Genomic DNA, 25,458 nt, shown 5'->3' on the forward strand with positions numbered 1-25,458 from the left:
GCCTTGTCTTCTATTGCTTTTTTCCATGTGAAAAATAACTCAGAATTATTTTTCAGAGTTATGAAATGTGGTTGAGTGATCACAACCCCATTAAGCAACATTATCATTTGACATCAAACAGGTAGGGCAGACTTGGGATGACCATGAACATCATGAAGGTAAGAAGACTTTTTATCTTTATTATGTTTCCCCAAGATACACACTGTGGTATCCTCTTTAATAATCTAAAATAATATACAAATGTGTCATCAAGGCAAGTTAAAAAATTACAACTGAATTCTCACAATTGAATAATGAAGAGTAAATGTCAATTAAAAATGTAGTTACAAGAACTTGAGAGAACTATCCATCTGCTTATAATTGATATATTATATAAATATAATAACACAAAACGTATCCTGAAAATGTAAACAAAATTATATTTACATATATGTAACACCTGTAATCTCATCACAAACTTTGTAGGAACAGCATGTTTTGAAAAGTATGACTATTTCAGAACTATTTAAAATAAATACATAAACATAGAGTATAAAAATAAATATAATCATTCTAAGGGCAAGACTTGCAAAATAAACCAATGAAATTTATGGCATATTGTTAGGCTATCTATCACAAACAATCCTTTGGCTCTAATTTTACATTTTTGAAGTACTTCCCTCCTAATCTGTGTCCCAGTGCATAAAAAACGGGCCCTCCAACTTCTACCTCAGAGGAGATTTGAATTAAAACAATCTGAAATATTTGGTGGTGCCCTGGGAAGGGACAGACCCTGAACAAAACCCTGGTTTCTCATTGTCCTTCCATGGACTCCTAGACGTGCCCCCAACTCCTAGGAGTACAGTGTGATAACGCTATTCAGCTCATTCTAGAAGGTTCTAGGTTCTTCCAGATTATCTGTACAAGAGACTCCTCTCTTCCTTCCTCAGGCCTGTCATTAGCATCCGGATGGACTTCCTGCTGAAAACCTGCATCTCCCCTGGACTCTGAAATTGAGAGAAAAAGAGGATGTCCGATTCATTGCAAAGAGGCAAGTCTCCAGTTAGAAAAGATTATTCACATTCCCAGTCAATTGTAATCAGAGTTTAGGCTGATTTATAAATCCATTTTTATCTTTAATCCTTCATTCTAAACCTCAGTTCATTTTCAATTTTGATCCTTGGTCTTTGGGGACCCTGCCTCCAAAAATGTCTTACTATGGTGAAGGTCAGGCCCAGTTATCTACATGCGCTGTAGCCAGGACTCTAGGTGATTCTTCTCAGGGAGTAATACAAACAGGAGAGAATGTTGCTTTAGACTCAATGCTCACCTTGGTCCTTTTTTGCTTCTTACGGTCTGAATTAATAACCATACTACAAACATCACCAACACAACAACATCATGAACCGTGAGATCAGATGCCTAACCTCCCGTTTGAACCCTGAATCCTAATGTTTAACCAAAGCAGTTAGTCCTAAATTTGGTCAGTGCTATATGGCCCGAGTGCCTGTGTCCACCCCCCCCCCCATTAACATGTTGAGATCCTAACCCAAAAGGTGATGGTGTGGCACCTTTGGGAGATGATTAGGTCGTGAGTGGAGGCCTCATAAATGAGATTAGTGCCCTGATAAAAGAGACCCCAGTGAGCTAGCTCTCCCTTTCCGCTGTGTGAAGACGCAGCGAGAAGGTGGTGAGGACACAGCGAGAAGGTGGCAGTCTGCAGCCCAGAAAACGGTCTGGCATCTTGCTCTCAGCCTCCCAGTCTCCCAACTGTGAGAAAGAAATGTCTGCTGTTCGTAAGTCTGTGGTACTTTGTTATAGGAGCCTGAACAGACTAAGAGAGCCAGTTCGCACAATTCAGACCACATCTTTACTTAATCCTCTGCCCAAATCTGTCACTATGTGTCGATCACAATAAGCCATGCTGAAACTGGTATTCCTTAACCTTTACTTGTTCTGACAAACTTCCTTGACCATAAACCTGAGGGGAAACGTGTGATTGAACAAGATAAGAGACTGTTCTGGAAGTGGGCCAGGTGAGGTGAAGAACGCATATGTGGTCTGGCCATAAGCAACTTGCTCGAAAGCAAATTTGGATGAAGACATAGCTAGTCATAATTTATCTTTTATTACTGGACAGGTAGGCTGTTTCCATCAAATATCGTATTGTTAGACATTTATTTTGTTGTAAGGAAATCCCTAGAGTTAATAGTCTCTCAGGGATTAAAGGCCAAAAATGAGTTAAAACAAGAAAGTCAAAACACAATATACAGAAAAATTAGAAACTTTCCTATTTCACGCAAAAAATCAACATGTCGTCAAAACTCTCATCCAGGCCCAATTGCTTTGGATGCAGTTATTTCAGCCAAGTCCATGCCTCTGTGACAAACTGGTTTTCCTGAGGTCTGGCACCCACATATTTCCCTGAGGTCATGCCTGGTGTGTGGTTGTCAGCTCGTGGCTGGGACGTGAGTCAGCGTCTGGCTGTGTGGCCGCCCCCACTTCACAGTGTGTGGAAGGCTGATGTGTGGGATGGGGGGCAATGAGCATGCGTCCAGCAATTAGACTCCTCCGAGTTCCTAAGTGGACAATAAATTATTCTGCCTGTACCCTTGATGACACAGACCTACCTTCTCTCAGGCCAATGACCTCAGGCCTCCGTGGTCCCGGGAACTCTAGGGCATGAGGGTGCGATCTCGCCCCCACACCCATAGCTCTGGATCAAAAGCCTGGATCTGGAAGACAGACGGCCCCCTGAGCAGACAGCCTCCAGGTAGGCCCCCCTCCCTGCCACCGTCCAGGCTTTCATTCTTTCTCATCCCGAAGCCCGTGTCCCTCCATATTCCCCTCTTTCTCCCACTGGGCACCCCCCCCAAGTCCCCACAGCCCACCCACCTCCTCACACTCTTCCCGGGACACCCTGGTCTTCCAGCCCATGGATCGGATGAATTGAAACCGCAGTTTGTGAAACAAGGGACGCTGGGAGCGGTTCTTCCCATACAGGAATGAAAAGATGGCCTGTTTGGGGGCCTGGTTATCTTCTTCCATATCATTGGCCAGGTAGCTGGAGAGAGATGTCAGGTTGCTGGTCAGGAGCAGGACAGGCAGGACCCCCCCCACACACACACCCCAGCTCAGCTTCCCAGAAAGGACACAGGCTGCTCACTACCCAGTGTCTCCAGATGCCACCCAGTCACCAAGAAGGCACTGCTGGGCAGAGACGTCTCCCACCGTGATGACAAGACAGAACTGAGCAGGGAAGCCGGTGGGCATGTCCTGCCCTGTGTTCCCAACCCCATGCCCGCCCCTTGCCCTTCACCGTGTCTGTGCACACACCTGTCTCCCTGTGTGGACTGGGGATATACACAGTTCCTGTGGCCAGGAGCTGAGTCCACTCTATTTCTGCAGAAAGTGGCTTTCCTACCAAATGACTAATGTAGGACTTGGTTCATGTGGATGCATTAGTTCAACATGCATTCTCCCCCATCCTTCTTCTCATCGCCTCATGGTCCTTGGCATATAAGATATACTTGGGGAGTTTTTGTTCAGTGAATGAATGAGTGAATGAATGAATGCTTTCTCTCATGGTCAAGGGCAATACTGATTACCTCATAGGTTCAAAATAACTTAAACATTTGCAGAATGGAAGGGATTGTGTTGAGTGTTTGGAGAGGAGAGTGTGGAGGTATTTTGACAAGACCTGCCTTCAACAGGTGTCTAGTCTAATGGGACTGGGGAAGGGGGTGTGGGGGCTGGATAAGAAATAGCTATAGTCCAGGGGCACCTGGGTGGCTCAGTCAGTTAAGCGTCAGACTTTGGCTCAGGTCACGATCTCACAGCTCACCTTGTGAGGTAGAGCCCCGCGTCAGGCTCTGTGCTGACAGCTCAGAGCCTGGAACCTGTTTCAGATTCTGCCTCTGTCTCTCTCTGCCCCTCCCCTGCTCATGCTCTGTCTCTCTCTCTCTCAAAAATACACATTAAATATATTTTTTAAATAACTATAGTCCAAAATATCCATAAGACTAGGATTATTTTTTGAAAATGTTTTTTAATATGTATTTTTGAGAGAGAGACAGACAGACAGGGGGCGGGGAGTGAGAGAGAGAATGAGTGGGGGAGGGGAAGAGGGAGAGGGAGACATGGAATCTGAAGGAGGCTGCAGGCTCCAGGCTCTGAGCTGTCAGCACAGAGCATGACATGGGTGTTGACCTCACATACTACGAGATCATGACCTGAGCCGAAGTCGGACGCTTAACCAACTGAGCCACACAAGCTCCCTGAAAATGTTTTTTTAATGTTCATTTATTTCTGAGAGAGAGAGAGAAAGAAAATGTGAGTGGGGCAAGGGCAGAGAGATGGGGGTACAGAGCATCCCAAGCAGGCTCTGTGAGGACAGCACAGAGCCGGATGTGGGGCTCAAACTCCTGAACCATGAGATCATGACCTGAGCCAAATGCTCAACTGACTGAGTCACCTCAGTGCCCTATGAAGCTAAGATTTTAACAGAAGCGGTACTCAGGTACAAAAGTCAGACAGGTCAGGGGAGCATCTGAAGATTTGGGAGTTGGAATCAACCTTGAGGACAGGTCATTTTCTTCAGGTGCATGTGTAAAATCAGCTAGACAGAAAACGCAATATAGAAACAGAGGGAAAGGTACTTGGCAGGTTGGGTGGAGAGGGTTGGATCCAAACTGGGAGCTCTGGCCTTGCCCAAGAGCGCCACTGGCCGGCGAAGTTGGAAGATGAAGCAAGAGAAGGGTGCTTTGGAAGGACTTGAGGCACATAACACCCGCTGGCTTGGGGACAGCCTTGTAAGACACCAGCAGGAGTATTTACAGTAGGTCTGTGCTGAGTGCTGAGGGCCTGAACTGAAGCATTTGTGCAGGGAATGCGGAGAGGAAGACAATGATGGATGTCACTTGGGCTTCTCTCTTGGCTTGGGGCAGGGCAGTACACTTCCTTCCTTCTCTCCTCTTCGGATGGTTTTATGTTTTCTATTCTTCAGTCTCTTAACTGACGTTAGGGTTATTTGTGTTTAGAAAGAACAGTATAAAAAACGCTATGCTATCATCCTATCGTTTTCATACACAGACTAAACAGTTTACAAAAAACAGGTTAAAAAATAATCAGTTACAAACAGGTTTAAAAAAAGTAGATGAGGGGCGCCTGGGTGGCTCAGTCAGTTAAGCATCTGACTCTTGATCTTGGCTCAGGTCGTGATCTCGTGGTTTGTGAGTTTGTGCCCCGCGATGGGCTCTGTGCCCACAGCGTGGAGCCTGCTTGGGGTTCTCTCTCTCTCCCTCCCTCTCTGGCTCTCCCCCCTCAAAATAAACAAATAAGCTTGAAAAGAACAGATGAAGGCCAGAGTCCCACTTCTCCCCTCCATGGTCACAGGGTATTGGGTACCCCTGATGGCCGAGGCAAAATACTCACAGTGCCAGGAAGAAGTGGATTCGTTGGAATTGCCAGAGGAAGAGGCCGGCACGGCTGAAGTAAGCTACGACCATAGACAGGAGATACTGATGGGGACAGGAAAAAAGCCATAAGACAGGGATCACATCCTAGGGGAAGGACAAAAGTGGGGGCAGGGCGTGGAAGGCCTCAGCAGGTGCTCCTGCTCCCACATGTCGGCTGAACCTGCTTATCAGAAGGTTGGCTGCAAACCCAGGAAGTCAGGGGGAGAGTTTCCGGTGCTCCCAGGCTGGCTTGCTCTGCTGTCTGGGGGGCTTGTCTTTAGGATAGCCAGCTTCAGGAGGGTCTTTGATAAGCTGGAGCAAAGGGGAGCCCCCAGGAGCTGAGAGGAGAGGGGACTTAAGGTGACAACAGCCAGAGAGCCACAACAAGGGTTCAGATCCCAGAGGATCTGCAAGAAACCATGAGGCGCCTCAAGGTAAGTGTAGGCAGCATCAGGTTGGAGAGAGAAGGAGAGCTGAGGGTTCAGAAGGCATCCGCCTGCCCCGGGACAGACGTTGGAGCGAGCGGGAGTACATCTTAGTGGAGAGTGACAGACGATACCTTGTCAGATACCCTCAGGTTTTTGTCCCAGGCCAGGAATCTTTTAACGACAGGATCTTCTGTGAGAAGAAGGCATGTGTTAGGTTGGGAACCAGAACCGGGTTAGTGTGGGAACATTCCAGAGTGAAGAGGAGAATGATGCTTCCCCCTGAAGAGGAGAAAGAGCTTGTAGGATGTGGCCAAGGGTGAGGCTGATGGGCAGAGGTGAGAGGAGATCACTCCTTGGCCAAGAAAATATGGTGGTATCCTTGCGGGGTGGCCAAGAGAGAGCTAGGATTCGGATCTTCAGTAAACAGTGGTGCTCTGTCATTATCACGTACTGCTGCAGGGGCCACAGAGACCATAGAGTCATTCACCATCATTTTCTCATTTGACAGTGACCGCAGCGTACAAAGATGGCCTGTCATCCCCCTTCACACAGATGACGGCATTTAGTTTCAAAAGGCCACTAAGAGCTGAGATGTCCCAGGGGCATGACCAAAACCAAGGTTTCTTGTCCCAAAGACAGACCTTTCTCCAAGTGTCACCTAATCCTCTGTCGTTTTTAAGTGTCCCTGATGAGGATCAATATGGGGTCCTCCAAGGATGGAGAGAGAGCTCAGCAGCTAGCAGAGAATTCTTTTCCATTGGAAAAGTGTAGGCGTTGGAAGTTTCTTGTTTTTTAAGGAAAAAAAAGAAAGGATAGGATTGGAGGGTGCTCTGCCTACCCAGCAGCCTGTTGAAAACCTCATGGTGCTCAGGCAGCACTGAAGACAACCGCTGTCTCTTCAACTTCATCCTGAGTCCACACAGCGTCTCCACGACCCAGACGTCCTCAGCCCCTGGGGCTGTCTCCTCCTCTGACTCCTCCCTTCTCCTCTTCCAGCCACAGGAGGGAGGCGGGGGATGGGGGTCTACCCGGGGGGCTGAGTGAACAAACCAGGCTCCAATATAAAGCTTCTGTCTTTGGGATTCAGCCTTTGGTCACCCAAGCCCCTCCGCAACCCACACCTCCCCTCATTCTCTCTGACCTCGGAGACTATTGGCCTCTCCCAAACCATCTTTCCATCTTTCTGCCTTGTTGATATCCACCTGCCCCCATTCATCTTTGCCACTGTTCCATCCCCCTGTCCTCGAAACTCTTCCTCATTATAGTTAATCTCTCCCATTGGAATAATGGAATAGTGGAATAATTTCCTCTCCTCCTTTATCTCATTTGAGGATCTCATCTCCTGACCCTCCTTCCTTGCCCCCCAGGTTTTCCTTCCATGGGGATATCCTTGTCCTTAGGTCCTGGCTCTCTGAATCTCTCCTGTCACACAAACCCTACTCACATGCTCCTTTCTGACTTCTGTACCCCTTCCTCCTTCCTAGTCAACACTCTCCAGTCCCTTCTTCCTCCTGCTTCCTCACCTGATGGTCCTGGGCTTTCTTCACCCATTACTGCCTGCAGGGGTACCCTGAGGAGCTGGGCTGTGGGCTCTGGTCCTCACACCTGGGAACACGGTTGACAACCGGCCATGATTTCTCCCAAACTCTTTCTTCCCTTGCAGAAAACTGAGATTGTGTTCTGCTCAAACTCCTCTTCTGGATTCTGGCTGAACACAAGCCCGTTATCACCTCTCCAAGCTGGGGAAAAGCTGGAAGTGAAGAAAAGCTCTGAGAAGATGCTGTTGTCCACCTCCGCTGCTAAGCACTATGGAGTTTGATCCTTCCAATCAGGAAGGTCAGAAGCCTCTGATGTCATCGGTCATTCCAGTCTGGCAACCAGTTTGAAGGAAAACACGCGTAACTGCCAGACAGGTGTCTCCTTTGGAGATTGGGGTAAAGGATATCTCCTGCCGCCAACCCAGCCTTGGACCGCCCTCCAGAACTGTCCTCCAGAGTCTGGACCACTCTCCAGCAGATGCCAGGCTCCCTCCATGCTAAACTTGAACCATGTCAGACTCTCTCCACCCCTCTACTCCTATTTCAAGGCGCAGTCTGGCGGGAGAGGGAGGAAGCCAACAAGGAAATTTAGCAGGAAGGTAAGACCTTGTGAGAGTGAAATCAGTATGTAAAGAAGGTCCCAGGGACATTGATTTGTTGGGTTAAAAGCTAGTTCAAAATGCTGAATTTGACAGAGCTCCTGTGCTCGATGTTTACTGATACTATGTTTACTGATGCGATTCTGGGCTGGAGGGACACTCATGCTCTACTGAGCCCGAGAGACTTTTTGGGGAGACTGTTTGAAGCGTGCTCACACACGCTTCAAATGGTGTCTACAGTTTCTGAAGTCTAGGGGTCGCTCCAAACCTGCCCGTCAGTTGCCATTAATCAGCTCCGGTCTGCAGATAAAGTTTGTGAGCATGTGTATCACTCCTGACCCAGAAATTTCACTACCATTTGTGTATCCTAAGAAGAAAATGGCACATGCACAAAAAGACTAAATGGAAAAATCGCCAGGACAGAATCTGTTTTATTGAGGTGGGGAGACACATGAAAGTATGGATGTAGTAATGCGGACGACCAGCTGGTTGCCCCTGTGGTATCAGAGGAAGCGTCGTCTGAACCTCCTTCCTCCTACCTACCTCCTACCTCTGCTTCTCACCCGGGCATCTGAGACTTGCCCTTTCTTCCTTTCCTTTCTTTTCCTTTCCTTTCTTTTCCTTTCCTTTCTTTTCCTTTCCTTTCCTTTCCTTTCCTTTCCTTTCCTTTCCTTTCCTTTCCTTTCCTTTCCTTTCCTTTCCTTTCCCTCCCCTCCCCTCCCCTCCCCTCCCCTCCCCTCCCCTCTCTCACCTACCCTCTCTCCCCTCTCCTTCCCTCCTGTCCCTTCCCTTTCCTTCCTTTTCCTTCCTTCCTTCCTTCCTTCCTTCCTTCCTTCCTTCCTTCCTTCCTTCCCTTTCTTTCTTTCTTTTCTTTTTTTTCTTTCTTTCTTCTTTCTTTCTTTTCTTCCTTCCTTCCTTTCTTTCCTTCCTTCCTTCCCTCCTTCCTTCCTTCCTTCCTTTTTCTTTCTTTCTTTCTTTCTTTCTTTCTTTCTTTGGTAAAATAACATAACATAAAATTTATCATTTTAACCATTTTTAACGGTATAATTCAGTGGCATGAGGCACACATACATTGTTGTGCTATTACGCGGCCCTCAGCACCATCCGTCTCCAAAACTTTTTTTATCTTGCCTGAAGCTGCAACTCTGCACCCAGTAAGGACCACCTCCCCACCTTCCCCCACCCCGCCCCAGCCCCTGGCAACCACCGTCCTACTTTCTGTCTCTATGGACACGGCCACTTCCAGGTACCCCCCATCATGGAAGCATGCAGTGTTTGTCCATTCGTTTCTGACTTACTTCATTCAGCAAAATGTCCTCAAGCCTCATCCATGTTATAGCATGTCACAGTTCCTTTCCTTTTAAGGATGCGTAATAGCCATCGTGTGTCTACATGTTTTTGCATGTTCCTTTCATAATAATATAATAACAATATGACACACATATGTATTTACATACCACATTTAGTTCATCCATCTGTTGATGGACACCTGGGTCGTTTCCACATTTTGGCTCTGAGTCCTGCTTTCCATCCGCTGTGTGAACTTTGATGAGAAGCACATCTGTTATTCAGGATGGGCCTAGAGTTTTATTTTGTATTTTCATCACTTACGTATTTCTAATTAGCCCCACCCAGACATAAGTGAAGTCAAATCAGTTCACCCAGAAAACAATGTGGAGGGTTCTCAAAACAGAACTACCATATGATCCCACAACCCCACTTCTGGGTATATACCGAGAGAAAATGAAAGCAGGATATTAAAGAGATGTCTGCCCTCCTGTGTTCACTGCAGCATTATTCACAATAGCCAAGATAACCTGTGTCCATCAACGGATGGATGGCTAAGGAAGATGTAAGGTACACGCATGGAGATCTGAGGGATATCCTGCCATTTGTGATAACACGGATGGACCTCGAGGGCATTGTGCTGAGTGAAATAAGCTAGACAGAGAAAGAGAAATACTGCGTGGTATCCTTTATGTGTGGAATCTTAAAAAAAAAAAAAAGGTCAAACTCATAGAAACAGAAAGGAAAAGAGAGGTTTGCCAGGGTGCAGACTTTCAGTGATAACATGAATGGGGTCTAAGGATCTCAAATAAAACCTGGGAACCACAGTTGATAACACTGTGTTGTATAAGTGAAATTTGCTAAGAACTTAAGTGTTCTAACCCCAAAAAAGGTGAGCAGGTGAGGTGATCGATATGTTAATTAACTGGATGGGAAGAATCCTTTCATGGTGGATACATATATCAAATCACCTGGATGCACGCTTTAAATATCTTTCCATTTTTTGTCGGTTTTACCTGAATAAGGCCGAGATCGTTAGAAAGTAGTTGATCCAAGGCATGGGGACTGAGCGTCTCCTTTGTTTGCAATCGTCAACTTTCAGACTCGGGCGAGGTCTCAGAGAGCATGCAGACAGCCTTGGGGTTCCTGCACAGTATCCTTGGGCCCGGGGCCCTCCCACAGGTCCCCACTGGTGGAAGAGGCACTGCTGTGTGAAGGACACATGACTCACCCCTGGAGAAGTTCAACTCCTAGGAAGCCAGTTTGCACTTAAATTTCATTCATGATGCTTTCAGCCATCATAGCTGGTTGGGTCCTTCCATAACAAAATGGAAGGCCACTCTTCCTCCTGATGAAGCTAGCTTTCCAATACTAGAAGGCAGATACTCTGTCCCTATTCAAGTTTCTCTTCTGTGCCATGAAAGCCTGGATTACTTTGAAGAAGGGGATTCTTCAAGACAGTTTGCGTAGTCCTTTCTCCCCCACCACCTTGTCTGGATGTTCCACAGTTAGGCAGGGCCCATCCTAAGATACACTGTTGGTACATTGCCCAAAAATGGGCTAAACAGCTCAGACGGGGAAGAGCAAACTGTTACTTCTTCTCTGTCTCTTCCCCCTGTGGAGGCAGTTTACTATAACAGTGGCTGTAGCTACTGCAGAAATATTGGCAGGGTGAAACAGAAGTGCTTTGCGAATGCAGTCCTTCTGGCGTGAGGACCACGTGGGGAAAGTAACTGAGATACAGATACCGGATCCAGCCTCATTGGTTCTAGTTCAACAGAACTGGGGTAGGGCCCACTTTAACTTATTTTTTTTATTTTACTTTTTAAAGTTTATTCATTTATTTTGAGAGAGAAGGAGCAAGCTGGGGAGGGGCAGAGAGGGAGGAAGAAACAGGATCCCAAGCAGGCTCCACACCATCAGTACAGAGCCCAGTACAGGGCTCAAACTCACGAACCTTGAGATCATGACCTGAGCTGAAATCAAGAGTCAGTCACTTAACTGACTCAGCCATCCAGGTGCCCCTAACTTATTCACTGATGCACATTCAGATTTGGAAATCTCTCTGTGGGACATGCCACCCAGGTCAGGGTAATAGGGGTCCTTTTTTTTTTTTTTAAGTTTATTTATTTTGAGAGAGAGAGTGAGTGGGGGAGGGGCAGACAAAGAGAGACTCTCAGGCAGACTCCACGCTCAGCACAGAGCCCAACAGGGGGCTTGATCCCGTGACAGATCGCAATATCCAGAGTCAGATGTTTAACTGACTGAGCCACCCAGGGGCCCCAGGGCAATGGGGGTCCTAAAGAAAGCAAAGCCACACTTGCATGAAATAAGCCATGATCTATACCTGACATGCCAAGACCATGGTCAGGCCTTGAGTCCAAGGCTGAGGGGTCCTTTGGAACCAGCCTTCAATCCTCTGGCCAGTTTATTGGTGACAACCTGTCCAGCAGCCTGGGTGCCGGTTTGGATACATAGAACCATGAGCAGAGTTCATCCTGAGTGACTGTGCATGTACTGGTGAAAAACTGCTCTCTCCACTAGGAAGTCCTGTCTCGCCAGGGGCTGCTCACCCTGGCCTGTCATTCTCTAGTGAGTGATGGTCTCTGTACTTCCCTCCTGTGACCTGTAAGACCTAGGGAAAACCCTAGGAAGACGACACAGAGTGTCTGGGATGGGGAGATGGGATGAGGTTCTTGATACTGACCTCTAAGATCTGGTGTCAGAAGCTAATCATTAAAGTCTTTAACTTTTTTTTTTAACAATTACATGTCAAGTTTTAAACACTGTGTTAAATTTCTTTACAGATTTTTAATGTTTATGTATTAACATTACATTGAGAGAGAGAGACAGAGTGCAAGTGGGAGAGGGTCAGAGAGAGAGAGGGAGACACAGATCTGAAGCTGAACTGTCAGCACAGAGCCTGATGCAGGGCTCGAACCCATGAACCAGGAGATCATAACCTGAGCCAAAGTCAGACACTCAACTGACTGAGCCACCCAGGCGCCCCTTGGTCTTTAACTTTTATGCTCCCCTCCACCATGTCTGACACACTCTCAGTGGGTCCTCAAATCATGTTAGTTGTAGTCTGATATTATTGCCTCTCTTAAGTGCTATAAAATGTTGTCTCCACACCAATGTGCCCATTTATGGTTTCAGATCTTGTTTTGAGATAGTTATCCTTTATAAGGCATTTTCAGGAGGATTGTCTCATTTTCTTTGTTGAGTTGAGAAAACAGGGTGATGGGATTTGTCCTTTTTTTAAAACTAATTTATTTGAGAGAGAAAGAGACAGACAGACATTGGGGGAGGGGCAGAGAGAGAGGAGAAAGAGAATACTCAGCAGGCTTCATGCTGTCAGCACAGAGCCCAACACAGGGCTCGAACTCACAAACCATGAGATCATGACCTGAGCTGAAATCAAAAGTCAGATGCTTAACCAGCTGAGCCACCCAGGCGCCCCTGAGTTTTGTCTTTGAGAAACAAAGGATGTGAAACTCAAAAGACTGAAGCAGGATCCCAGGTTTCACCTCGACTGCTCTGATTCAAGTCCTATATCCCGTTCATCCCATTCTCTTCTCCATCTGCCCAGACAATCTGGAGGACATAAGCTAGTTAGTATGATGTGCCTATCAAAAGATGGAGGTGGGGGTGGGGAATGGGAAAGTAGTGGTTCTATTATAAACTAGTATGTGCCCTTGGGCAAATCCTTCCTCCTTCCAAGCCCCCATTTCTTCATCTATAAAATAAAAGGTGTAGATAAGATGATCTTTAAGGGCCTTTCCCACAGCATAAGCAAAGCAGTGAGAAAGCACTTGTAGTGAATTTGATGTGACCGGGTACACAAATGCTGTGGGTGAATTGTGTGCCCCTATCCCCATCACCCTGTTCATGTGTTGAAGTCCTAACTCCCTAGTACCTCAGAATGTGATCTTATTTGGTGGTTAGGTCTTTACGGAGGAAATCAAGTCTAAAAAAAATGAGGCCATTAGGATGGGCACTAATTCAGTATGGGTGGCGTCCTTATAAAAAGGGGAAATTTGGACGCAGAGACACTGAAGTAGAGGGAAGACAATGTGATGACACATGGAGAGAAAATGGTCACCTACAAGCCAAGGAAAGAAGATGGAGCACACCCGCCCCCACCGCCCTCAGAGGGAACCAGCCCTGTCCACGCCTGGATCTCGGACTCCCAGCCTCCAGAACCGGAGACAGTGCACTTCTGTGGTTAAAGCCACCTGGTTGGTCTTACTTCATTACAGCTTCCCTGTAAACTGATCCAACCAGTATTTTGAATAAGAGGGAATTCAGATTTGACTGTTACTGTCCTGACACTTCTGGCGACCATTCCATTAAAGCAAGTCATGTCCCGAGGCTCCAGAGAAGAACCAGTTCTTTCAAACAAATGAGAAACTTGAACTTTTTTCTTAGCCTCTCACATTTCCTGGTCACGGTGAATATGTTAGTTTCGGGGAAAAAATGGGTGAAAGACTTCAAGAATGGTTTGCAAATCTTGAAGATGGGTGCTGGTATCTTAATAAAATTGACACATTACAGAGAAAAGAAAACAAACAGGAGCAAACACAGGCCACAACTTAGAAAATTAAGGGTGGGAAAGGCTTCTTCAAGTACAATGTCAACACATGAGAAATGTGAGGAGAGCCTGAATGATTTGAACACAAAAAAATAATGTCCGTGTGATAGAAAATGAAAGTAAAAGATTAAGTTAGGAAGATTGATGATGAATTGGGAAAATATTTGTATTTTATACAAATACAGAAAGAGAAGGCTTTATTTTTTTTAATGTTTATTTATTTTGAGAGAGAGAATGTGTGAAGGGCAGAGAGAGAGGGAGAGAGAGAGCGAATCCCAAGCATGCTGCGCACTGTCAGCACAGAGCCCCACGTGGGGCTTGATCCCATGAACTGTGAGATCATGACCTGAGCCGAAATCAAGAGTCGGACACTTAACCAACTGAGCCACCCAGGTGTCTCCACCCCAAAATAGAAAGCTTTATATTGTCAACACTAATAAGTGAAGCCACATTGAAAGGCAGGCCTCTGCTGCTTCTGGCCCAGGTGGAAACATAGGGTCCAGATTTGCCCTCCCAGCTTAAATACATTTTTAGAAGGCGGAAATATATGATATATGAAATGACAGGTTTTAGCCATCTGGAGAGAGGGGTGAGCCTTGAGAGTGTCCAGTTCACCACCCAGAGAGTGTCCAGGCCAAGGTACAGGGGAGGGGGGGTGGGGGAGCCCAGTGCGTCTCTGAGTTGCAGGGACAGAGTTGCGTGTTGGGGCGCCCATGGCAGCCAGGGTTCACAGGCAGAGAACCAGAGTGGGGAGAGGCAGGAGGGCATCCCAGTCTTCGGCTGAAGACTGAGCCAGTCAGTACGTGTAGGGGAGGCAAGAGCTGGAGGCTGGGCCAGGTGGATGGGCACTCTGCCTGTCTTCTCCAAGAAGCTCAGCGAAGCTTTCATCCTTTACCTGGTGAAAGTGGAAAAGAACATGGAAGAAATGTGCCTGGAGGTTCTCCTGGCTCAGGCCCAGGTGAGGTGTGGTCACCTCACTCAAATTCCAGCATTCAGTTCGTGAGAATTCAGGCACAGGCCACATTTAATAGCAACAAGAGCTGGGAAAGACTGTCCCTGGCTAAGTAGTCACTGCCAAGAGAAGCTTTGGGAGAAGCACGCATTTTGTGCGGGATTAGTTTGACGCAACAGCTCAGCTAGAGAAATCAGGAATGGGTTATGTGACCACTCATTTGCATGCATCAGTACCTATTACTACCATTTAAAAGAGCAATGCCTTGAGAAAACTTGAAATATAAATACTTCCTCTGTCGATTGCATATGTATCTAAATATCTTTAGAAGCTAAATAATTATCTTGCCAGCATTACAACCCAGGAAGGTTTTTCTTAAGGACCTGCGAGCCATCTCTTTGAAATGTAAACCTCTAGGAAGATATTGTCCCTCTCTGTCACCACAGGGGGCAGGGAGGTCGTTAAGCATGGGCTCTAGGCACCTTGCTTTGAGCTGTAACTACCTTGCTGTTGGAGAAATGTGAATAGTTTGCTTTATCCTTTGAACAGAGACAACTAGCACAGATGGGCACCCAGATCACCAGGTGAATTTACGATGAACTATGAAAGCATTAAGAAACAACTGGCCAAGAACATGGTTATATAATTTCACCAAAAAAAAAAAAAAAATAATAATAATGATAAATCATCGTCCTTATCCCATTTTTGAAAAATGACGTTTTAACCTAACATAAACTTAATTCTCTTTGACAGGTAAGATCTCAGGTATCTGTCTTCTTCTTCTTCTTCTTTTTTTTTTTTTTTTGGTTTGTGTGTATTTCCTGATTGTTTTACAGTCTTTACGCATTAGTTGTGCAATCTGGACAAGCTACATCTTCTATTTCCTTCTCCCTCTTGGAAAAACCATGTGCCCATAGATACTATTACTTTATGTCATGGCTGGGTATTAATTGTATCCCAGCGTTTCAGTGAAACTTCTAATATTTCAGTGACATGCACATGGTACACCCTTTCCTTGTCCCCTCCTGATCGTGGGGAATCTCAGTGCCAACACGAAAGATCTCAGGTCAAGCAAAGGACCAGGGATCCAGGACGTAAACACAGCCCGCTACTCTAGGCTACACCTTCCCTTAATCCCTAACAGAAGCGAAGACAAATGGAAAATTGGGTCCCAGGTCCATGCGGTCAATCCCCTCCACACAGCGCCCTCTTAAGCACCAGATAGGGTGGAGACATTCGAGACGTCCCCTAACATGTGGGCGCTTAGACTTATGGGAAACAGAGTCCGGTTATTGGTCCCGCTCCCGAGGCGGACGCCCGTCAGGAGCACTGCCGGCGTCGTCCTGCGCATGTGCGACTCGCCCTGTGTGCGTGTTCGCGCACGCGCAGTTCCGCCGCGCCGCTCTCGCTTCCTGTCCGTGCCCAGGTCACCGCTGGCCGTGCTTCCCAGGCTTCGGCCTCAGGCGGGCAAGGACCCCAGGGCCTGCGGGGCTGCGCGCCGTCCGTCCGGGCCGGCACCCAGCGGGCGCAGAGCTGTGCGGGCTGGGCGCAGTCTCGAGCGGAGACCCCCAAGCGCGAGCCCCGGAGCCCGCGGGCTGGGCCGGAGGGGCCGGGCGGCGGCACCGGCGGCTCAGGGCGGCGGGGCCCGGGCCCGGCCCGTTTGCACCCGCGGCGGTTCGGCCGAGGCTCGCGGGACGGCGAGGTCCCAGGCGGCCGATTCGGGCCCCGGGACGGTCGTCGGCCCGAAGTGAATTTGTCCCGGAGGCCCAGATTCGGCTCCTCGGGAACGGCGGCCCCGGGAGGCGTAGCGCCAGCTCCGGAGCCCTCGGGAGCCTCGGGGCAGCTCGGCAGGTCCCGACGAGGTAGGTCGTGGGCTTTCGGGTCTCCAGGCGGTTGTGCATCTTGTGGGCCGCGCCGCAAACCGAGGGCGCGAACGGCGGCCAGGGAGGGATGGGCTCTCCCCGGGACTCGTGGGGCCCAGGTTTCCTGGGAGCGCAGGGCGTCCTCGCGTGGGCTGCGGACGTTCTGTGTCCGCTCCGTTCTCCAGTCCCGATACCCCTAGCTCCCGTGCCGCCCTCTCCGGCTTCCAAGCGGGTCTCTAAGCGCCCCTGAGCACCTGTGCTGTGTGCTCTAAGTGTGTGCCGACCGCGCCGGGCACTGCCCTGTGGCATCCGCCAGTGTAGTGCAGGACAAGCCTGCGAGGGTTTGCTGCTGCTGCCGCCGCGGCCGCTGGGGTGACAGAGGAGGAGGTTGGGCCTGAGAAGGGAGGTGGCTCTTGCAGGGTGACCGAGTCTATGGGTGGGATTGTGGATGCGACTCAACTCCTGCGCCAATGTGCTTCCACTCTGTTAAAGTTTTCTTCTTACGTGCAATGGTAACCTAGTTAAGTTAGATAATTTAAAAACAAAATCGTGCCTTGATGATGCTCATCTGTCCCGTTTTGGAGAGCTAATATTCTCTCCCTCTGGATACTTTGATTTTAAACAGTTTGAAGACACAGTAAGAAAATTTGTAAACGGTGTAAGGGGAGATTTTTTTTTGGCAACATTAATTTAATGAAGGCAAACTATTTGAAAAAGGAGTGAATATTTATATTAACCAACGAGGGTAACCCATCTAAACATCTCCTGTGGGGCGCCTGGGTGGCTCCATTGGTTAAGGGTCCAAGTTCAACTCAGATCTTGATCTCATGGTCTGTGAATCCGAGCCCTGCATCAGGGTCTGTGCTCACAGCTCGGAGCCTGGAGCCTGCTTTGGACTCTGTGTTTCCCTCTCTCTCTGCCCCTCCCCTGCTCACGCTCTGTCTCTCAAAAATAAACAAACATTAAAAAACTTAAAACCAAACATCTCCTGATATGTGGGAGTAACAGGTATGCTTTGTGTTCCACCTTTGTCACATCTTTAGCTCCTTGTAAGTGTTCACAGGGTGTCATTTTATGAGCTTTTCTTTGGCGGTTACTACGCAGGATGCTCCTGCCTGGGCAGGCCAGATTACCCATGACTTCTGTTATTTCTTTCTCCTTCCCTAGGTCCACTGTTAACGGTCTGTACGCATTTCCAAGAGCAGTAAAAAATGAATGAGTCCCAGGTGAGCTTTCCTTTGTCTGTATATGTTCTCTTACTTGTTTTTTAATGCATTTTAGGAGGTTTATATGGTTCCAGATTTTACAGTGGGAATGTAGAAATAAATAAAAGACATCATCGTGTAAAATAAAATTGTTAGGATTTGGATCGGCACCCAGAGTCCTTGTTGAGTTTATGTGTGTAGATAGTGGGCTACTTCAGGGCTGTGGGGGTAGAGCTACAAATATTTTTTTTACTTTTTTTTTTTAATGTTTACTTTTGAGAGAGAGAGACAGAGCTTGAGCAGTGGAAGGGCAGAGAAGGAGATAGAGAATCCAAAGTAGGCCCCAGGCTCCATGTTGTCAGCACAGAGCCCGACATGGCGCTCGAACCCACGAACGGCGAGATCGGGGAGATGATGACCTGAGCAGAAGAGGCTTAACTGACTGGACTGCCCACATGCCCCTATAGCTACAAATGTAACTGATGTTCCTGACAGTTACAGAAAAGGAAGAGTACCGCCCATTATGTGATTTGTATTGACTGTAAGAAGAACCCAGTTTGTTACTTGTGGGTTTTAAAGATTTCCCAAGACTTGAAAAAAATTTTCTTGTTAAAATTGAAATAACCAGGGATAGCTTTCCCGGTAACAACCTTTAATGTCATTGCAACACGTGGCTTATACTTGTAGCTTATCTGAGCTGAGGGCCTGCCCAGGGAGAAATGACACGCACCAAAATGCTGTGATCCAGCCAGACATATTTTCCCTGCTACTGTTTAATATAGGGGTAAAAGCGAAGTCCTGAGGAAACGGCCTGTTCATCCTTCAGATGCTTCTGTTACTGTTTATTCAGGTTGTGCCGTCAATGGTACGGGAAGGTATTCTCTAGTAAATGCGTCCTCACGCCTGTTTCCGTTAATCCTCAGCGTTTGGGTTTTGTCCTCACCACTCTCCTGAATGTGGTGGTAAAGATTAGCATTGACCTCATTACAGTCAAGTCCGTTGGGCGTTATCCAGCCCTTACCTCACATCACCATGTGTTTGCTGTTGACCTGTTACTTACAAATGGATACTTTCTCCTGGGGTCTCTTGGTTCTTGGCCTCTAAAACAAGTCATCTGAAGTATTTCTGTAAATAACCTTGAGCTGATGAGGAGTCTTTGAAAGAGGGGGTGGGGACAGCCCACATTATCTCTCTTTTTTAATATATAATATCTGGTGTTCAGAGGTTCACAGTTTTCTGAATGTTTTGGGTTTGTTCTTTTCAATCAGGATATGCGTAAGAGTCTACATGTTGTGGCTGGCCGATAAGTCTTTTAAATTTTTTTTTTAAATGTTTATTTATTTTTGACAGGGAGAGAGACACGAGTGTGAGCGGGGAGGGGCAGAGAGAGGGAGACACAGAATCCTCTGTGTGAATGCCTCAGAATCCTCTGAGCTGCCAGCACAGAGCCCAACATGGGGCTCAGACTCATGAACTGTGAGATCATGGCCTGAGCCGAAGTCGGATGCTTAACTGACTGAGCCACCAGGTGCCCCTAAAATTTTTTTTAATGTTTATCCATTTATTTTTGAGAGAGGGAGAAAGAGAAAGATCTCGAGTGGGAAAGGGTCAGAGAGAGGGGTGGGGGGAGAGAGAGAATCCCAAGCAGGCTCCATGCTGTCATTGTAGAGCCCCACATGGGACTCGATTTCACAAGATCCCACGATCGAGATGGTGACCTGAGCCAAGACCAGGAGTCAGACGTTCAACTGACAGAGCCACCCAGGCGCCCTGTCTTTTAAATCTTTTAATAGTAGCTCCCCCTGTGTGTCTCTAGTGTTACTTTGTAATTTATGTTTTGAAGAAATTGGGTTTATCCTTAGTTTCCCATGGTCTGTATCACATTGCTGTCATTTTAACTTTCACACTTTTTTTTTTTTTAATTCCCAGTAAGTCTTGTAAAATTGGTAGTTAACTTGGGAAGTTTACGCATTTACGTTCAGTTCTTTTGGCAAGACTTTGTTCCTCATGACCCTTGTCTACTTTGTCCTGGAGGCCGTGTTCTAATCCTGTCTGTTTTGTGTGTGATGTTAACCTCCATTGGCTGATGTTCATTGCCAATTCTTCAGGAGAGACAAGGTGATACATGCTGCTTTACCATTTCTTCTTCATTTGCTAGCTAGAATACTTTTCTAAAGGAAAGCATCTCTCAAATTGTTCTGTGGTTCACACAGAAAAGATAATTTCCACAATATTGAGTAGGCTCCTGTGCAACAGGAATTTTGTTTGCGTGTTTCGTTTTGTTACCATTAGCTCACGGGTTTAGACGCGTTTTAAGTTTTTCAGTACACTGAAGTTGTCACTCTATTTGGTGTCTAGGTAGATCTGTCTTTGACCAGAGGAATCTCTTCAGATTGGTTTCTGAGTCTTTTGAAACATCCCCTATATATTCGATAGCTTTCGTTTTTATTCAGCATTTTATTTTGAAAAAACTTCAAATTGCACAACAACTGCAAGGATCGTACAAAGAACTCCTGTGTTCCTTTTGCCCAGATACTCCAGATTTTGACATGTTCCCACATTTGCTTTATTATCTCTGTGCATATATGTATTTTTTTCTGAACCATTTGAGAGTGGATGTCATCTGTCATGTCCCTTTTCAGATTGTACCTCCTGAGATCAAAGATACTGAATTCAGGAAATGTAACTTTGATATAATATTTTTATCGAATGTATAGTTCACCTTCTGATTTAACAAGTTTTCCCAGTAATTTCTTTTATGGCAATTTTTTATTTCCAGTTAAGCGTCTGCTCTTGATTTTGGCTCAGGTCGTGATCTTGCAGTTTCTCAATTTGAGCCCCCTGTCTGGCTCTGTGATGACAGTGTGGAACCTGCTTGGGATTCTCTCCCTTTCTCTCTCTCTGTCCCTCCACTGCTCATGCACACATACTCCCTCTCTCAAAATAAATAAATAAACATTTTTTTAATAAGTGCATTTCCTGTAGACAGCACATAGTGGGGTCTTGCTTTTTTTTTTTTTTTTTTTTTAATCCAGTCTGACAGTTTCTATTAATTGGGCTGCTTCGGCCATTTACACCTAATACAATTATTGGCATAACTGGTTAGGTTGTAGTCCATTGTCTTTGATTTCTAGTTGTCCCATCAGCTTTGTCTCCTCTTTCTTCCTTGTTTTCCTTCCTTTGGACTAATTGCATGTTTTTTATGATTCCATTTCACATCCTTTGTGGGGTTGTTAGCTATAGCACAGTTTTTATTTCAGTGGGTGCTTTAGGGTTTGTAGTATGCAGCTTTAATTCATCACAGTTTCTCTTGAAGTGATGTTCTCTTTTGCTTAGCATGCAGGAAGGTTATGGTCCCTTCCATTTGTCCCTTCTGGGTCCTTAAACTGTTGTTGCATTTTGCTTTTACAGGCAGGATCAACCCCGCAGTACATTGTGATTGTTATGTAAACAGTTATCTTTTAAAGAATAAGGGAGAATAGCATAGTTACTATTTTTTCTGAAAAAATCCACTCTTATTTTCTGTCATTTTCCTTCTGCCTGAAGGACTTCCGTCACCTCTTCTAGTTGATGATGAATTCCTTCAGGCCTTGTATGTCTGAAAACGCCTTTATTTTTGCGTTGGCTTTTATGTCAAGGGAGCTATGCTGGTTTTTCTCCTGTGCTTCAAACCTGTTCCTCTGCTGTCTTCTTGCTTACATTGTTTCCAAGAGAAATATGATGTCCTCCTCACCTTCCTTCTCTGTATATAACCTGGTTTTTATTTATTTTTCTTCCTCTTGCTGCGTTTAAGTTTTTAAGTTTTTATTTACTTATTTTCAGAGAAGGGGGTGGAAGGGGCAGAGAGAGATCCCAAGCAGGTTCTACACTGTCAGCACAGAGCCCGAGGCGGGGCTCGAACTCACGAACTGGGAGTTCATGACCTGAGCTGAGATCGAGAGTCAGACGCTTAACTGACTGAGTCACCCAGGCACCCCTAAACTTTTCTCTTTGTTTCTGGTTTTGAGCAGTTTGATTGTGAGAGGTCTTGGTATTGTTTTCTTCATGTCTCTGTGCTTGGGGATCTCCTTGAACTTCTTGGATCTGTGTGTTTATGATTTTCGGCAACTGTGAGAAATTTTTGATCGTATTTCTTCAGCTGTGCCCCCCCATCTCCCCATCCATCCGCCCTGCATGGATTCCTCTTACCTGTATGTTCCGCCACTTGAAGTCGTCCCACAGCTCACTGACACTCTTCATTCTCTTCAAACTCTGTTCTCTCTGGGTGCTTCATCTTATATAAGCTTCTGTTGCTGTGCTTTGAGTTGACTGATCTTTTTTTCCGGCAGCGTGTTCATCTAGTCTGCTGTACTTTTCATCTCAGACACTGTAGCTTTTATGTGCAGAAGTTCAGTCTGAGTCTTTGTTTATATCCTCCCTGTTTCTACTCAGATATTTTGAATATAAGGAATCCCGTTATAAACTGTTTCCTTGTGCTCTGGCGCTTATAACATCTGTGTCCGCTCTGGGCCCACTTTGGTCGATTGATGATTTTCTGTACGGGCTATACTTTCCTACCTGTTTCCCCAGTGTGTCACCCGTCCTCACCTCTGTTTGGGTTCTCCCTCCCTGCTGCAGGGCTGGAAACTCTCAAGGCAGTAACCACAGGCCTCACCTTGTTTATTTCCTGTCTCTGATTACTGTCCATGATCGTTGCTTCAAGATCAGCATCTTGAAGACCACAGCTTTGTATATTCTGTTTTCTGGTGTCCTTTCAGGAGGGAGGGTAAATCCAGTCCTTCTTCATCTTGGCTGAAAGCAGTCCCAATATCTTGAGTCATAGTTAGAAACCTTTCCCCGCACTGGTTATGGGGAAATTCACCCATAGTTTGTGTGTGTTTGTTTTCTGTGTTGCTGAATATTTTACATTTAGATCACTGATCAGTTGGACTTTTTTTTTTTATGGTGTAAGATACGGATGCTGTTTTGTCCATGCCCAAATGACTACCGTTACTCCAACACTGTTTATTGCAGTCAGTTCCGTGGATTATTGTAAAGTCTGTTTTTAGACTTGGTGCTCTACGTCACAGACACGTCTCCATTCTCGCGCCGAACCAAACCATTTCATTCATAAAGGTTGGGGTCTTTTTTTTTCTTTAATGTTTATTTAAGTAATGTGGGGCTTGGACTCACAACCCCAAGATCAAGAGTCTCATGCCCTTCTGACTGAGCCAGCCAGGCGCCCCATGAAGGTTGTGTTTTAAAACTGGTAGGTTTAGGCCCCCTGAACTGCTGCTGTCTTTGGAGATTTTCCTAATTGTTCTTGATTTCTTCCCCTCATATGAACTTTAGTGCCAGCTTGCCTAGTTCCAGGCAAAAGATTTTTTTTTTTTTTTTTTAGTGTTTGTTTATTTTTGAGAGAGTGCAAGTTGGGGAAGTTCAGAGTGAGGCAGACAGAGGATCAGAAGTGGGCTCTGTGCTGACAGCGTGGAGCCCAATTCAGGGCTCGAAAACACGAGCCGCAAGATCATGACCTCAGTAGGAGTTAGACACTCAACCGACTGAGCCACCCAGGCCCCCCACGAAAAAAGTTTTTTGATCTTTTTGTTGGGATCACACATCTGTAAAGTAATTGGGGGTAACTTGCATCTTTGTGTTACTGAGTTGACCTGTGCAGGAACAAAGCGTCATGCCATTTGTTCAAGTGTACCTCTGTGTCTTTCGGGACTGTTTTTAAAGTTTTCCTGCTATAGATTTTACACATTTTTTTTTTAATATATGAAATTTATTGTCAAATTGGTTTCCATACAACACCCAGCGCTCATCCCAACAGGTGCCCTCCTCAATGCCCATCACCCACTTTCCCCTTTCCCCCACCCCCTGCCAACCTTCAGTTTATTCTCAGTTTTTAAGAATCTCTTATAGTTCACCTCCCTCCCTCTCTAACTTTTTTTTCCCCCATGGTCTTCTGTTAAGTTTCTCAGGATCCACATAAGAGTGAAAACATACGGTATTTGTCTTTCTCTGTATGACTTATTTCACTTAGCATAACACTCCATACATTTCTTATTAACAGTTTTATCTTTTCTGTTGCTCTGTAAACTGTACGCTTCTTTTTACGTAATGAGGGTTTTTGGCTTTGTTTTGTTTTTTTAAGATTTTTTTCTTTCTTTTTTTTTTTTCTTTTTTTAAGTTTATTTAACTAATCCTTACACCCAGCCTGGGGCTCAAACTCACAACCCCAAGATCAAGAGTCGCCAGCTCCTCCCATCGAGCCAGCCAGGCACCCTGAGGGCTGTTGCTTTCTGTGTGTTGATTTTATATCCTGTCATCTAACAGAATTCTTTCATTGAGTTGGTTTTGTTTTTGACTCTCTGAGTATTCTAGGTGTAGTGTATCACCTGCAAATAATAGTTTCACTTTTTCTCTGTTGATTGTTATGCCTCTGATTGTTTTTCTCCAATCGGAGGTAGCACTTTGCCCCATTCCCGATCTTACTGAGAATGAGTCTAGTGTTTGTCCATTAAGTAAAACCCCGATTTTAGAACCGAGAAGTCTCCGTAAATACACATGTGCGTGCGTGTCCTCATCTGTGTAAACTTAAAAAGCATACATGTGCTTGTGTGTGATTGAGATGGGTACGTGTATGCACGTATCACACGTACTTTGCGTCTCAAGGTACAAGAGTGTGTGCGTGTATGCAAGTCCGTGCTAGTGAAGTATCCATTTCTGTTTTCGTGAGGAATTTTTTAATCACGTATGTAGTTCAAATATTGTCAGGTGTTTGCAGCATCTTTGTGGAGATCAGTCTTTTCTTAGCTGTATTATAACGGCATGTTATGTCAGTGGATTTTCAAAGATTAAACAGGTCTGTATTTTTGGAGTAAGTGCCGCTTAGATATTATATGTTACCGTTTCAGTCTGGTGTTGGATTCTGTTTGCTGATATTTCTTTGTGGATGTTTGTGTTGATGTAAGAGATACCGTGTAATTTTATCTATCCTATTTATTGATCGATCGGTCTTCTAATCCTGGTACTCCTTGCCGTGTGGACTGAGAACCCAGAAGGTTCTTACTCTCCATGGCAGTTCACAGGCTCACTTGGCCTGGACCAGCTGGGACGCTCTGCTCTGGGTGGCCAGTCAGCTCAACTCTGCAGTCGGGCAGTCTCAGCCGTGGCATCCGGATCAGTGGTATGAACCCTTGTTGATGCAGACTTTGTAAGTGATATAAATCCCTTGTTGATGAGGACTCAGTAAGTAGCAGGGCCATGGGGCACATTTGCTGAGCGCTTCTCTTCTGAAATACGAGTTCAGTGTTCGCGGTCGCCCGAACTACTCCTGGCAGCAACTCTGGAAACCTTCTTGCCTCCTCCGTTGGGGCTTCTGTACCCCCTGTTCGGGCTGGGGTGGAAGGGTGTCTCGAGTGTTTGAAGGAAAAGTGTTCCCTTTGATAAATCAGTTGTCCTGCTTCGCTGCAAATACCTTTACAATGTCTGCACGCCTCAGTGATAGCTTGGCTTCATATACGGTTCTGGGTTCGAAATCCTTTTTCCTTCGCAAGCAGTGGGCAGTTCTCTG

The 25,458-nt window shown here is 46.2% G+C and overlaps 2 protein-coding genes across 4 annotated transcripts in view; one reads left to right on the top strand and one right to left on the bottom strand.

Annotated features, from left to right (window-relative positions):
• Positions 1–163: 163 nt before the first annotated feature.
• Positions 164–7,531, bottom strand: LOC106982598 (speedy protein E4-like). The gene is given in 9 exon segments (XM_027041873.2): positions 164–986; positions 2,610–2,714; positions 2,875–3,043; positions 5,413–5,498; positions 5,995–6,053; positions 6,702–6,899; positions 7,387–7,425; positions 7,428–7,470; positions 7,472–7,531. Coding segments are annotated over 8 exon segments (678 nt in total). The 5' UTR covers positions 7,496–7,531; the 3' UTR covers positions 164–986; positions 2,610–2,654.
• Positions 7,532–7,882: 351 nt separating this feature from the next.
• The window catches only part of RBAK (RB associated KRAB zinc finger), a 52,615-nt gene continuing 35,039 nt past the window's right edge, over positions 7,883–25,458 (top strand). The window contains exons 1-2 of one of the 3 annotated variants that reach the window (XM_027042276.2): positions 7,883–8,000; positions 17,863–17,921. In XM_027042276.2, the coding sequence (XP_026898077.2) occupies positions 17,907–17,921 (15 nt within the window). In that variant the 5' untranslated portion in view covers positions 7,883–8,000; positions 17,863–17,906. Of the gene's footprint in view, positions 8,001–16,230; positions 16,696–17,862; positions 17,922–25,458 lie in introns of those variants that run through there. The other 2 variants (XM_027042274.2, XM_027042277.2) reach the window with 2 other exon arrangements.

Source organism: Acinonyx jubatus, chromosome E3 (assembly GCF_027475565.1).
Source record: "Acinonyx jubatus isolate Ajub_Pintada_27869175 chromosome E3, VMU_Ajub_asm_v1.0, whole genome shotgun sequence".
In the NCBI taxonomy this organism is placed as follows: Eukaryota; Metazoa; Chordata; class Mammalia; order Carnivora; family Felidae; genus Acinonyx; species Acinonyx jubatus.